The sequence below is a fragment of the Mobula birostris genome, chromosome 24, assembly GCF_030028105.1.
Source record: "Mobula birostris isolate sMobBir1 chromosome 24, sMobBir1.hap1, whole genome shotgun sequence".
In the NCBI taxonomy this organism is placed as follows: Eukaryota; Metazoa; Chordata; class Chondrichthyes; order Myliobatiformes; family Myliobatidae; genus Mobula; species Mobula birostris.
This window is the reverse complement of record NC_092393.1, coordinates 37,502,009-37,517,947: the sequence shown is the minus strand read 5'-3', so window position 1 is coordinate 37,517,947 and position 15,939 is coordinate 37,502,009. Positions and strand designations below refer to the sequence as shown.

The 15,939-nt window shown below is 40.0% G+C and overlaps 1 protein-coding gene across 2 annotated transcripts in view; it reads left to right on the top strand.

The window, feature by feature from the left end:
- Nucleotides 1-15,939, top strand: part of gps1 (G protein pathway suppressor 1) — a 75,604-nt gene that overhangs the window by 19,827 nt on the left and 39,838 nt on the right. For both annotated transcript variants that reach the window (XM_072241894.1, XM_072241895.1), the window contains 3 exons: nt 4,339-4,520; nt 9,428-9,592; nt 10,360-10,495. In XM_072241894.1, the coding sequence (XP_072097995.1) occupies nt 4,339-4,520; nt 9,428-9,592; nt 10,360-10,495 (483 nt within the window). The remainder of the gene's footprint in view (nt 1-4,338; nt 4,521-9,427; nt 9,593-10,359; nt 10,496-15,939) is intronic.

Below are 15,939 nucleotides of genomic sequence, written 5' to 3'. Positions count from 1 at the left end.
GAGAAAGAAATGTCTTCTAAATTATTTTGACCATGGAATGATTGTTGATGCCAGACGGGGTAGCTTGAGTATCTCAGAAACTGCTGATCTCTTGGGATTTTCACACACCAGTCTCAAGAATTTACAGGGAGTGGTGCAGAAAAGAAAAAAAAAAAAAAAAAAAAATCCAGTGGGCAACAGTTCTGTGGGTGAATATGCTTTGTTAATGAGAGAGGTCAGGGGAAAATGTCCAAACTGGTTCAGGATGGCAGTAACTCCACTAATCATGCATTACAGCATTGACATGCAGAAGAGCATCACTGAATGCACAACATGTTGAACCTTGAAGTGGATGGGCTACAGTAGTGGTCCCCAACCACCGGGCCACAAAGCATGTACTACCGGGCTGTGAGGAAACGATATGAGTCAACTGCACTTTTCCTCATTCCCTGTCACGCCCACTGTTGAACTTGAACGCACACGAGGTCATCAGTTGGTCATTGACCTACAACTACTCGATGAATAAAAAACAAACGTCGCTTGAAAGTTTCTTTGGAAGAGATGGTAGGGGACATAAAAGGCCTAACGATGATGATAACGCAGAGACAGCTGAGGCCGAGACTGCAGAAAAAGAGAAATCTTCCTTCAACAGAAAATACGATGAGTCGTACATAAAATATGGCTTTATTGCGACCGGTGACTTGCATGCTGCAAGCCCCTTGTGTATGATATGTGGAGACAAGCTGTCTAATGAGGCAATGGAGTCCTCAAAACTGCTTCGGAACCTCGAGTCCAAGCACCCTGCACTTAAAGACAAACCCGTTGAGTTTTTGAGCGGAAAAAACGTGAGCAAGCAGGACAGAAGCAAGTGCTGAGAACCACCTCCTCCGCAAATGCTGCTGCTCTGAGAGCGTTGTACTTTGGCTAGCCATATTGCTAAGGCTAAGAAGCCTTTCACTGTTGGTGAAGAATTGATTCTGCCTGCTGCCAAGGACATGTGCCGTGAACTGTCGGGAGAAGCTGCAGCTAGCAAGATGGCACAGGTTTCTCTTTCAGCTACCACAATTTCAAGGAGAATCGATGACGTAGTGGAGGACATCGAAGCACAGCTGTTAGAACGTCTTAACGAGTCTGGTTTCACTACCTGAGTCAAAGAGGTTGCTCCTGAATGCCAGTCTACACACTGTGTCACACACAGGGAAATGCTGGCTAGCCAAAAAATGTCACCTGATCTTAACAGCTTATTGAGTGACGTTGTTGAAGTTATCAATCACATCAAAGCAAAAGCCCTTAACTCACGTCTGTTTGAGCAGCTTTGCGAGGAAATGGATGCAGAGCACAAACGCCTTCTCTTACACACTGAAGTCAGGTGGCTGTCAAGGGGGAGAGCCCTGGCCAGGGTTTTTGAGTTAAGAGAACAGCTACAGAGATTTCTTTCAAGAAAAAAGTCACCACTGGCAGCACACTTCAGTGACGAGGAGTGGATAGCAAAACTCACTTATCTGTGTGACATCTTCAACCTGCTCAATGAACTCAATTTGTAACTTCAGGGGAGAATGACAGCTGTCTTCAAGTTAGCAGATAAAGTGTCTGCTTTCACAGCCAAACTGGAACTGTAGGGACGGCGAGTGGATGGGCATATGTGACATGTTCCCAATATTAGCTGGGAATTTGTGAGAGACTGAGGCTCACAGCTGGTGCGCGAACACCTGTCTTCGCTGTCGACAGAATTCCAGCGTTACTTCCCAACTGCAAATGACCCAAGACGTGCAAAGGAATGGGTCCATGACCCATTTGTGAATGTCCCCGGTGAATCATCCATGTCAATGCGGGAAGATCAATTCCTTGAGCTTGCAAATGACGGTGGGCTGAAAAGTATGTTTGACATAACATCTCTGCCGGCATTCTGGATCAAAGTCAAGGCTGAATTTCCTGAGATAGCCACGAAAGCACTGAAAACGTTCCTTCCATTTCCAACATCATATCTCTGGGAAGCGGGTTTTTCTGCAATAAATGCAATGAAAACTAAGTTGAGGAATAGACTGGATATAAGGAACCCCCTTATGACTTATAATTGACTATCACTATATTCATGCAAGGAAAATATGCGCTGTTTGTTTAATATTAAATTAGTTAGATAAACCCTTTTAGAAATGAAATTGAGTGTATTAGTCACTGATACGTGACTTATAGTTGAGTTATCACCTACATTCTGGTCGTGATTAATACTCCCCCCCCTTCCCCCCCCCCCCCCAAAAATGGTTGGGGACCCCTGGGCGACAGCAGCAATAGACCACACTAGGTTCCACTCCTATACATAATAAAGTGGCCACTGAATTTGTATACTCCTTTTTGTTCCATTATTAGTGGTAATGCGGCTAGTTATAGTATCTTTTTCCTAAACCTACTAGTCATTTTCCATTTTTGTCCCGCCTTCACAATCCTCCTCAAAAAAAATTCAGCAACCTTTATCTTCAGCCACATTCCTTTCTTGTAGTACTTTTGTTTAGTGCCATTTTCTCCCAGGTTCTGCAGATGTGGAAATTTTGATCAACACAGAAAATGCTGGAGGAACTCAGCAAATCAGGGGACATCTATGGAGTGGAATAAACGGTAGACACCTTGGCACGAGACTCTTTGCCAAGACTAGAAAGGAAGAGGGCTGGAGCCAAAATAGGAGGTGGGGAGAGGGGAAGGAGCATAAGCTAGCAGGTGATTCTGCTCCTTACTGATGTAAGATGAATTTAAGATTTTGACTTTGTCTGTTAACTCAGTTTACGTGGTTCCATGTAAAATGATGGTTAAATGACAAATAAAATACAGTGGCTCGCAAAAGTTTGGGCGCCCCTGGTCAAAATTTCTGTTACTATGAATAGTTAAGTGATTAGAAGATAAACTGATCTCCAAAAGTCATAAAGTTAAAGATGAAACATTCTTTTCAACATTTTAAGCAAGATTAGTGTATTATTTTTGTTTTGTACAATTTAAGATTGGAAAGAAGGAAAGGAACACCATGGAAAAGTTTGGGCACCCCAAGAGATTTGAGCTGTCCGATAACTTTTACCAAGGTCTCAGACCTTAATTAGCTTGTTAGGGCTATGGCTTGTTCACAGTCATCGTTAGGAAAGGCCAGGTGATGCAAATTTCAAAGTTTTATAAATACCCTGACTCCTCAAACCTTGTCCCAACAATCAGCAGCTATGGACACCTCTAAGCAGCTGTCTAGCACTCCGAAAATTAAAGTAAATGATGCCCACAAAGCGGGAAAAGGCTATAAGAAGATAGCAAAACGTTTTCAGGTAGCTGTTTCCTCAGTTCGTAATGTAATTAAGAAATGGCAGTTAACAGGAGCAGTTGAGGTCTGGAAGACCAAGAATACTTTCCAAGAGAGCTGCTCGTAGGATTGCTAGAAAGGCCAATCAAAACCTCCATTTGACTGCAAAAGACCTTCAGGAAGATTTAGCAGACCTTCATGGAAGAGTCATCAGAAGAAAACTTTTCCTGTGTCCTCACCACAAAATTCAGCATCAGAACTTTGCAAAGGGACATCTAAACAAGCCTGATGCATTTTGGAAACAAGTCCTGTGGACTGATGAAGTTAAAATAGAACTTTTTGGCCGCAATGAGCAGAGATATGTTTGGAGAAAAAAGGGTGCAGAATTTCATGAAAGTGCAAATTCTGGAAGCAAACATCACAACCATCTGTAAAAAAGCTGAAGATGAACAGAGGACGGCTTCTACAACAGGATAATGATCCTAAACACACCTCAAAATCCACAATGGACTACTTCAACAGGCGCAAACTGAAGGTTTTGTCATGGCCCTCACAGTCCCCTGACCTAAATGTCATCGAAAATCTGTGGATAGACCTCAAAAGAGCAGTGCATGCAAGACGGCCCAAGAATCTCACAGAAGCCTTTTGCAAGGAAGAATGGATGAAAATCCCCCAGACAAGAAGTGAAAGACTCTTAGCTGGCTACAGAAAACATTTATAAGCTGTGATACTTGCCAAAGGGGGTGTTGCTAAGTACTGACCATGCAGGGTGCCCAAACTTTTGCTTTGGGCCCTTTTCCTTTTTTGTTATTTTGAAACTGTAAAAGATGGAAATAAAAAAAGTCATCTTGCTTAAAATATTAAAGAAATGTGTTATCTTTAAATTTATGCCTTTTGGAAATCAGTTCATCTTTTACTCGCTTAGGTATTCACAGTAACAGAAATTTTTGACGGGTGCCCAAGCTTTTGCATGCCACTGTATATTTCTTTTCTTTTCCACAGATTTTCATCGTTGAGTTTAGTGTTAGCCTACTCTATGCATTTCAGGTAAATATAGTGCTTATGTTTTATTTTGTGTTTTGCAGGATCTGGAACAATATGCGGCCAGTTACAGTGGTTTGATGCGAATTGAGAGGCTTTTGTTTATTGCAGAGCACTGTCCGCAGCTACGCATTGAAGCCCTGAAGATGGCACTGTCTTTTGTTCAAAGAACATTTAATGTAGATATGTATGAAGAAATCCATCGCAAGTTGACAGAAGCCACAAGGTAAATGAGAAATGTTGCATTGAAAAGCAAGGCAAAAGGGCAGATGCTCAGCCTATTAGCACACTATCACTTTCAAAATGAGATCCAGTTAGTGCCATTTTTCACTCTTTCTTGAAGGCAGTTTTTCTTCAGATAATCAAACCCATTTTGAAAGTATTACTATTAAATCTGTATCCTATAGTATATTGAACAATAAGCTTTGAACCTGATCTGTTTGTTACATGAAGTTGTGCTTCATTGAACATCTGATGTAGATATCCAGGGCTTTATTCTGAATCTCTGGATCAATAGTACAGTTATTTAACTATTTTGCTACTATATTTCAACCTTTGTGTTTTTGTGCAATTTTTGGATTGGAGCAAGTGACTGAGCTAAAATTGTTGTCTTTTGCATTATGTACTTGCACAGGAAAATGGCTGAGCACACACGATGAGGTCAAATAATATGAAACTGCTATGTCAGTAGTGCAGAAGACTACTACCTGTATGAGGTCTCCCAATGAGGGTCTAGCAGCTACTACCTAAAACAATCCATCAGTTATCATCTGAATCTGAAAATGTCCCACTTATCCCTATTCACTACTAACCAATCTGCAGTCCATTAGTAGACAATTTATGAACTATGTCTATGCAATGGGAAATGGAAAATGCATGCCAAAAGGGCAGTGTTACAATAGTCATGAAGGATTTCAATGTGCAGGTAGATTAGGAAAATCGGGTTAGTGCTGGATTCCAAAAGTGGAGAATTTCTAGAATGCTACAAGATGTCTTTTTGAAGCAGCTCATGGTTGTGCCCCTTAGAGGATCGGCTATTCTGGATTGAGCACTGTGCAATGCACCAGAATTGATGAGAGCTTAAAGTAAAAGAACCCTTAGGAGTAAGTGATCATAATATAATTGAATTCACCCTGAAATTTGAGCAGGGGAAGCTAAAGTCAGATGTTTCAGTACTATAGTTGAGTAAAGGGAATTACAAAGGAATGTGGGAGGAGTTGGCCAGAATTGATTGGAAAAGAAGACTGACAGGAATGATGGCAGAGCAGCAATGGCTGGAACTTCCGGAAGCAATTCGGCAGGTACAGGATACATCCCAAAGAGGAAGAAGTATTCTGAAGGCAAGATGACACAACCGTGGCTAACAAGAGAAGTCAAAGCCAACATAAAAGCCAAAGAGAGGACGGGTAATAGAGCAAATATTAGTGGGAAATTAAAGGATTGAGAAGCTTTTAAAAACCAACAGAAGGCAACTAAAAAGTCATTAAGAAGGTAAAAATGGAATACAGAGGTAAGCTAGCCAATAATATTAAAGCATATACCAAATGTTTCTTCAGATACATAGTGTAAAAGAGAGCCAAGATTGGATTTCGGACCACTGGAAAATGATGCTAGAGAGGTAATAATTGGGGACAAGGAAATGGTGGACAAACTGAAGAAGTGTTTTGCATTCTTAACTGTGGAAGACACTAGCAGTATGGTGGAAATTCCAGGTGTCAGGGGTCATGAAGTGTGTGAAGTTACCATTACTAGAGAGAAAGTTCTTGGGAAACTGAATGGTTTGAAGGAAGATAAGTCACCTGGACCAGATGGTGTACATCCCAGAGTTCTGAAAGATGTGGCTCAAGAGATTGTGAAGGCATTAGTAATGATCTTCCAAAAATGACTAGATCTTGCAATGGTTCTGGAAGACTGGAAAATTTCAATATCATTCTACTCTTGTAGAAGGGAGAGAGGCAGAAGAAAGGAAACTGTAGGTCAGTTAGTCTGGCCTCAGTGGTTGGGAAGATTTTGGAGTCGATTATTAAGGATGAGGGCTCAGGGTACTTGGGGCACATAATAAAATAGGCTGGAGTCAGCATGGTTTCCTCAAGGGAAAATCTTACCTGACATATGTTAGAATTCTTTGAAGAAACAACTTGCAGGATAGACAAAGGAGAATTGGTGTTGTGTACTTGGATTTTCAGAAGCCCTTTTGCCACACATGAGGCTGCTTAACAAGCTATGAGCCCATGATATCACAGGAAAGATTCTAGCATGGATAAAGTAGTCGCTGATTGGCAGAAGGCAAGGAGTGGGAATAAAAGAAGCCTTTTCTGTTTGGCTGCCAGTGACTAGTGGTGTTCCACAGGGGTCTATGTAGGAATGATTTTTTTTTTTTTTTACGTTATATGTCAATGATTTGGATGATGGAATTGACTTTTTTGCAAAATTTGCAGACGATATGAAGATAGGTGGACAGGCAGGTAGTTTTGAGGAAGTCAGGAGGCTACAGAAGGACTTGGACAGATTAGGACCATGGGCAAAGAAGTGGCAGATGGAATACGGTGTTGGGAAGTGTATGGTCATGCATTTTAGTAGAAGAGATGAAAGGATTGACTACTTTCTACATGGAGAGAAATACAAAACTCTCAGGCACAGAAGAGCTTAGGAGTCCTTGTGCAGGATTCCCTAAAGGTTAATTTGCAGGTTGACTCTGTAGTGAGGAAGGGAAATGTGATGTTAACATTCATTTCAAGAGAACTAGAATATAAAAGCAAGGATGTAATTTTGAGACTTTATAAAGCACTGGTGAGGCTTCACTTGGAATATTGTGCGCAGTTTTGGAGAGAGTTTAAAGGAGGTTTCCTAAAATCATTACAGGATTGAATTGCTTGTCATATGAAGAGTGTTTGATGGCTCTGAGCTTGTATTCTCTGGAATTCAGATGTATGGGGTTGGGGGTGGGGTGACCTCATTGAAGTCTATCGAATGGTGAAAGGCTGCCTTAGAGTGGATGTGGAGAAAATATTTTCTATAGTATGAGAGTCTAAGATCAGAAGCCACAGCCTCAGGATAGAGGGGTATTATTTTAGAATGGAGATTGTGACGGGATCTTGAATTATCCCTTATGATCTGTGCTTTTAAAAGGAGAGAGAGAGCTGTATAGCACAAACAACTCCTTGTTGAGAGAGAGAGAGAGAGGCAAAGACTGCTCACAGTTTGTTTGGAATTTTTGCAAGGACATTGCCAGCTTCTGAGTGCCTACAGAGAGAGAGAAAGGAGGAGCTACTTGATGGACAGCTGGTGTTCAGCATGCTAAGATAAATACAAGGTCAGCTGGTTGTTAGACACACATGGTTTTGGACACTGGTTGAGCTTTGTTGTGCCCATAGAAAGGTGAGTTTTTGGAGGATCGATCAGGAGAATCGATCAGTGGCTCTCATAGTGTGGAAAAGGTGTGACCAGTGGGAAGTTTTTAGTGTGTCCAATTCTCGCCTGGGTTGATAACTCCCCCACAGAAGACGGTCCCCTTGTGGTCACATTTGGTGACTTCTAAAGGACTCTAGGAGGACGGCATCAGCTCACCTGAAGAACTAGACATCTCTGTCTCTCTCTCTCCCTCCCTCCATCTCTCTCTCCCTCCCTCCCTCCCTCCTCCTGTCTCCTCCCCCCCCCCCCATCACTACTCAACTGAATACCACAAACTGAACCGATACCCTTTATTCATCATCGTAAGACTGTATCCATTTACCCCCAGGCTTAAAGAAGCTTAGTTTTTACATTTCCACACACATAGATAGATATATAGAGAGAGAGATAGATAGATATAGAGGTAGATGTATTATAGCTAACCTGTTTGATATATCTGAATTTTATTGCTGTATTGCATAGTTACTAATAAATAGCATTAGTTAACAGCAATACCAGACTCCAAGGTGTTTTCCATTTCTGCTGGTTCTTTAACCCGTCACGGGGTATGTGACAAGATGAAGAGGAATTTCTTTAGCCAGAGAGTGCAGAATTTGAGGAATTCTTTGCTGCAATCAGCTGTGGAGGCCTAGTCTTTATGTATGCTTAAGGCAGGGTTTGATAGCTTGTTGATTGGTCAGGACATGAAGGGATATGGGAAGAAGGCAGGAGATTGGAACTAAGAGGAAAATTGAATCAGCCATGAGGAAATGGAACAGATTCAATAGGACAAATAGCCTAACTCTGCTTCTATATCTTCTGATCTTATGGTCTCTATTGGGTTCTGGGTCGAATACTTTGTGATCCAGCAGAAATGATAATTCTCTGCTACTTTGCAAGAATCTTTCATCTTTAAGTTTCTGCACTTCTCATCAACTATACTGTACTGTTTTCATCCACATTTTTTCTGTAGTTTTGCTCCTTTCCCATTTTTCCCAACTATGTAGGCTACTATCAGGGTTTGATGCTTGAAATCAGTGTTCCTCCTTTTCTAGAGAGAAAAATACATCTCAATTTTATTATTTGCAGTGTCCCATGATCTTTAATGGAGACCTTTTATTTATGAAATGAAGCTAGATTTTGCCACCTCATCGATTATTTCTCTTTGGGAGCTTAATTTTAGAAAGCAGATGGCAGAAGTTCAGGTGGAAAATTCAGGACTTGACAGTATTATATCTAAATGACTTGAAATGCATAAGCCTTCAATATACATAAGCTTCCTTGGCAGGAATATAAGGTTAGAAATGTATTGCTCTATTAATCCCTTCTGTCTCGGGAGAATGAGAAATTGCGGTATTGTTTGTTCATGATTGTAGTCAGTTGAAATAGATAATGCAGGATAGGAGCAGATCATGGCAGGAGAATGGGAAGTGAAAGGGGGAGACAAGAGTAGTAAAGGTGCTCTGTTTGACTCTTTCAGAATGCAATCAAAACAGTGCAATATAGAAAAGGCTTTTAGACCCACAATGTCAATGCTGACCATTATTACTAGGCAAAGAGAAGCTAATCATGCAGAATATTTAAATTCTTTGTTATTGCATTGAATGTGTTCCTTGATATTATGCTGAATGTATGGTATTTTACCAATCGAGTTGAACGTGATTTAAGTGCTAGAGCTCTTGGTTTGTGCATGAGTTAAAAACTTATAAATTGAGCTGCAAAAACTTTTTTTTTGTTCTGCAGGGAAACTCAGTGTGTACCAGATACAGTGCCTGAATCAGGTCTGGAGCCCCCTACACTGGACACAGCTTGGGCAGAGTCTACACGGAAGAAAGCTTTACTGAAACTGGAGAAATTGGATACAGATTTAAAGAACTACAAGGGAAATTCTATCAAAGAAAGCATCAGGTAACAACTTTTCAAAAGATATGGAATCTGTCTTCAGTACACAATTTGAAGTGTGTCTGGGCCAGGTCTACAATATAGCGTATCATTATTGCCGGTTGGATCAAGTAATACATTTCTATACAATCAATTCTATCCAATTGGCCCAGCTAGATAATAGCCAGGACCATGCTTCAGTGCAGAACTGAGAGAAGGCTAAAATGCTTAAGGTCCAAATTTTTTACTTGCTCAGTGATACTGTTGGATGAAGACCTATGAGTTCTCTGACCCTGACAAGCAGATCAACTGGACATTTAATTTGCTAAGAATAAGAATTTTCTTTGTGCCAATGTGAGTGGATGGTAAAACAGTACTGATTTTTTTTTTAATTACCTCTCTTAGCCAAACACTGGACTTTCCCAGGAAACTGAATTGCGCTGAATGTCAAATCCAATAGAGATTGCATTATTTTTTTTTGGCTCTCGTCCATTGTAGAAGAATGAGAATTGGTTGGCATAGGCATAGACTGCAATCAGTTATATACTATTTCAATTGACTATAACGCTATTCATTGGGTGAATGTCCCAAACAAAAAACATGAATTGTGATGTGAACTAAAATGTTTGGGCAATTTTTTTCTCCTTACTTCATCTATTCTTCATCTTTTACCCAAATATGTTAATATAATTAGCCATTGGTTAAGTTAGAGACAAATAAATGTATTGGGATTGGTGGACTTCCATTTTAACATGAATGTGAGGTGATTGCAATTTTTAAAAATTTTATTGCAGGAGAGGGCATGATGACCTCGGTGATCACTACCTAGACTGTGGGGATCTTAGTAATGCACTGAAATGTTACTCACGAGCCAGAGACTATTGCACAAGTGCAAAGCACGTCATCAACATGTGTTTGAATGTCATCAAGGTATGTGAACAATGGTCAATTACATAACATTCTTGTATTATAAACACATTCCACACTGAGAGGAACTGGAGGTATTGGTACAACTGGAAGCTTTGGTACAGCATATCCAAATTAGACCATTAGTTATTCAGTGAAATGTAGCAAACATAAGGGTATGTGCCATATTGAATGATCATGCTGAATTCTGACTAAATCAGGTAAAATTTCGAACTGATATAAGCAATTTATCTGTGAGAAATAACATTAGTTTTGTTTACTGGTGCTGCATCCTCCTGCATAAACTCTCCATAGCATTGTGGTCACTGTATCAGCTCATGCTTGATTTTCTTTTTCCTCTCCATTTATATGAAAGGCTTTATCGTGATTACCAGATGGAATGCTTTGCAGAAAAGAAAGCCTTAAAGCATTAAATAATTGTATGCTGGAAACTTAGACTAATGCTCAAAAAGTTGGATAGATGGAATGGGTGAAAATGATCTTTTGGCATATTACTATTTTGTCTAAAATCCATGTATTGATGTTTCTCACTTAGTGTTAAATACTCTTGTTACAATCAGATTGTTTTCTGAAAATATTTTTAATAAAGATTATTTCCCCCCCCACCCCAATTTGTAACAGGTTATCTTTCATACTATTTTCTTCTCTCCAGTCGAATATGACCATCTGTGAAACATAGTTTTAAATTATTTTAGTTTTATTTCAGTTTTGAAAAGTATCCAGCTTGTTCTGCTTCCTTACAATATTTTCCTTTTATTCAGTCCTGGAAATGGAGATTTAAATAACTGTAAATTCGTCTTTTTATTTAAAAAAAAAAACACACCTGTACTAATTGGAATTAATGTGTGTAAAACTACTGCAACCTGTCCCCATATACTTAAGTGTTTTGATTATTTATTTTAATGATATATTAGAATTAACAATATGCTAAATTATGCAGTTTAATATATAAATTGTAAGTTAGTCAGCTATGATTGGCAAGAGTGCATGCTATATATTGAAAATTATGTTGTGTAACTAAAGGGGAATCTAATTTTTGAAGCAGCAAGGTCAACTAATAGGAAATCAGTTCAAGTACTGATCTTGCTACTTAGTCTGGGCTAGCTAAAAGCTTTTGCTATACATTTCACAATGAGTCAAACACCTATTTGTCTTCAAACATCATTAGATCAAGAACAGGCCCTTCAATCCATAATATCTATGCCGGCAATGATGCCAATTTAAACTAATGCCATTGGCTATAGATGATCTATAATCCCTCTATAACCTGCCTGTTGCACCTGAACTGTAAGGGGACTAATATCCTAGCAGGAAGGTTTTCTGGTGCTGCGTGGTGGGGTTTAAACTAGATTTGCAGCGTTTGGGAACCAGAGTGCCAGCGCAATTAGTGGAGGGGTTGTGGAGACAGATTTTGGTACGACCTCAGACAAAGTCAGGAATCAAAAGGTTGAGCATAGTGCAACTAGTGTCCTGAGCTGCGTGTATTTCAATGCAAAAAGTATCGTAGAAAAGATGGATGAGCTCAGGGCATGGATCAACATCTAGAATTATGATATTGTAACAATTAGTGAGACTTAGTTGCAGTGGGGGCAGGACTGGCAGCTCAATATTCCGGGATTCCATTGCCTTAGATAAGACAGAGTGGAAGTGATTAAAGGAGGAGTGGTGGCGTTACTAGTCAGGGAAAATGACATGACAGTGCTCAGTCAGGACAGACGGGAGAACTCGTCCAGTGAGGCTTTATAAGTGGAACTGAGAAATAAGAAAGATATGACTTCGTTAATGGGGCTATATCACAGACCACCCAACAGTCCGAGGGATTTAGAGAAACAAATTTGTAGAGAGATCGCTGACTGTTGCAAGGAACACAAGATTGTTATAGTGGGTGATTTTAACTTTTCACCTATTGACTGGGACTCCCATACTGTGAAAGGACTAGCTGTTTATGTTCCCTCTAAAGGCTGATTTATACTTCTGCGTACAGGCTACGCTGTAGGTACCGCGTATCCTATGTTGTAGGGTGACATGCACCTCCCCAAAAAAGTAACTCGCGTGTTGCAGCGATGCAGACAGTAACAACTGTGATCGGTCCGCTTGGTAGCATCGCATTTCCTCCTATGCATTTCCAGTTGCTTTTTCTCCACCATATCTGTAGGCATACTGTGCGTACACAAATGTGAAATAAATGGTTAGAGACGATGAATCAAATCATCAAATCTACCTGCCGACATCTGAAAATATTTGAAATGCATTTCCTCGTCCATGTCCCTCACGAAGAAACTCAACACAGTGGCATAGAAACCCCACCGCCAACTAGCGTTTTGGCAGTGAATTGCAGAGTGACACAGACACACCAACACATGTTCGTTACGACGAGGAGCCAACGCAGAAGTATAATTCAGGCCCACGGTGTAGCCGGTACGCAGGAATGTATATCAGCCTTAAGCTGTGCTTGTGTGCGGCACACACGTTTTTCAACCAGCGCACAAAGGAAATTAATGTGCACACAAAAGGTTAGTTACCTAAAATAATGTAGTAATCAATAATTATTGGAAATAATCTTTTAGCTAAATGTTTCTGTTAACTACCACAATGCACGTCACTAATGTACGTCACCTCACCTTTCCTATTCCGGTTTGTACAGCTGCATCACGGCAGCAGCCATCTTTGGCGGACAGTGTTCATATCGTAAAGTTTACAAAGATCTGTTTCAAATCCTGTAGATAGCTTACTAAGTTTTTATTTTAAAAAATATTGATTCACTATGTTGAATTCAAAAAAAGCGAAGGACGTGAAGAGCCAAAGAACTGCAGATTTGTTTAAAGTTGAATTGCTTAACAAAATAGTAGAAATTGCTACACCAAAAGCTCATGAGGTCATGAACATTCAGCTATGAGAAATATTTATGTATGATTCTGAAACTGGAGTTATCTGTTTGTATTGTTGTGATGTGAAAGTTGCTGGAGAATTTGCTAGTGGAAAGAAGTGAGATGATATTTGGAAACTTGAATTTTTGAAGCGTCATTTGGCAAGTAAATCGCATTTGGAAGGTGTACAAAAGCTCAGGCAACAGAACCCGTCATTACCCGTTACAGGAGTGTTACAGGGAGACAATGTTTCGTGGAGTGACAAAGGTAAAGTTTTGCTAAGCCAACAACGTGAAGAAAACATCACAGTAGATACAAGTTCGCTGTTGACTTTTATAAATAGTCTTTGTGTTCATTTAGAAGAAAGGTTTCCTGAAGATGAGGTACAAGAATGGTCAGTTTTTGATCTCTCCACAATTGCAGATTGTGACTTCACATTTGGCAATGAACAAGTTAATGCCTTATGTCTAATATATCATGATTTTCTAGCTGAAAATACTGTAATAGTTAGACAGTTCAATGATTTCAAATTTTCCGTGCAAGAAAAAATTAAATCCAAACTGATTTCAAACTTTGCTCAAATGGTGGCATTTGTACCTCAAAAGGAATAGTTTTGTGACCTTGCACAGCTAATGGACATTGGGGGAACCTTTCTTGCATCTAGTGTGGACTTTGAGCGAGATTTTAGCCTAATGAATCAACTCAAAAACAAGCTGAGAAACCATTTTGGTGAATGTCATTTGGATATGTTAATGAGAATCAAAAGCTATCAATTAGATTAGTCTAGATAGAGTTTACAAAGAATGGGTAAATGCCAAAGACAGGAGAGAGAAAAAATAACTGAGTGACTTAAATATGTATGTTATTTGTTGTTCTGTGCAGTTTAATGTCAAATATTTTGTAAACCTACATAAACTGTGTCATGTGTGCATTCAGTGCGCACATTCTTTTGTCACAGGAAAAAAATTGCACAGCATAAGATTTTTGTGCACACTGACTACTAAAAATTAGAGGGAACATTGCTAGCTGGGATAGAGTTTGTCAAATTTGTTCAGGAAAGTTTCCTTAATCAGTACATAGAAGTCCCAATGAGAGTGTGTGCAATATTTGATCTGCAATTAGGGAATGAGACAGGGCACACAACAGAAGCTTGTGTAGGGAACACTTTGGATCTAGTGATCACAGTGCCATTATTTTCAAAGTAAATGCAAAAAAAAAAATGGGTCTGTTCCACAGGTTGGCATTCTAAATTGGGGAAAGGCCAGTTTTGATGGTATCAGAAATGACCTGATAATTGTGAATTGGGACAGGCTGTTTTCTAGTAAAGGTGTGCTTGGAAAGTGGGAGGCCTTCGAAAAAAGAGATTTTGAGAGTAGAATACTTATATGTGCCTGTCAGAGTAAAACCTAAAGATAGTAAGTATAGGGAACCTTGGTTTTCAAAAGATATTGAGGCCCTGGTTAAGAAAAACAGGAGATGCATAGCAGGTATAGGCAAGTAGGAACAAATGAGTGCAAGAAATGCAAGAGAACACTTAAGAAAGGAATCAAGAGGATTTAAAGAAGGCATGAAATTGACCCCGCTGGCAAGGTGAAGGAGAATCCTAAGGGACTCTACAGAAATGTTAAGATCAAAAGGATTGCAAGGGACAACATTGGTCCTCAGGAAGATCAGAATGGTAATCCATTTGTGGAGTCAAAAGAGATGGGGGGGATCTGAAATAAAACTTTTGCATCAGTATTTACTCAGGAGATGGATACAGAGTCAATAGAAGCGAATCAAAGTGGCATCAACTTCATTGATTCTCTACAGATTACAGAGGAGAAGGTGTTTGCTGTCCCAAGGCAAATCAGGGTGGATAAGTCCCCAGGGCCTGACAAGATGTTCCCTCGGACTCAATGGAAGACAAGTTCAGAAATTGCCAGGGCCCTCACAGAGATATTTAAATCATCCTTGGTGACAGAAGTACCAGACAATTGGAGGATAGTCAATGGTGTTCCGCTGTTTAAGAAAGACTGTAAACACAAACCAGGAAATTATAGGCAAGTGAGTATGACATCAATTGTAGGAAAGTTACTTGAAGATATTCTAAAGGACCAGATATGTAAGTTTTTGGATAGACGTGGACTAATTAAGGATGGTCAGCATGGCTTTGTGCGTGTTAGGTTGTGTCTAACCAATCTTAGTTTTTCAGGGAGGTTGCCACAAAATTGGATGAAGGCAGTGGATGTTATCAGCATGGACTTTAGCAAAGCATTTGACAAGGTCCTGTGTGGGAGGTTATTCAAGAAGGTTTGGCCACTTGGCATTCAAGATGAGGTAGCAAATTGGGGTTAGACATTGGCTTCATGGGAGAAACTAGAGATTGGTAGTAGAAGGTTGCCTCTCTGACTGGAGGCCTGTGACTAGAGGAGTGCCGCAGGGATCGCTGCTGGGTCCTTTGTTGTTTGTCATCTATATCAATGATCTGGATGATAATGCGATTAACTAGATCAGCAACTTTGCAGATGACACCAAGATTGGGGGTGTAGTGGACACTGAGGATGACTATCATGGCTTTCAATGGGATCTGGACCAACT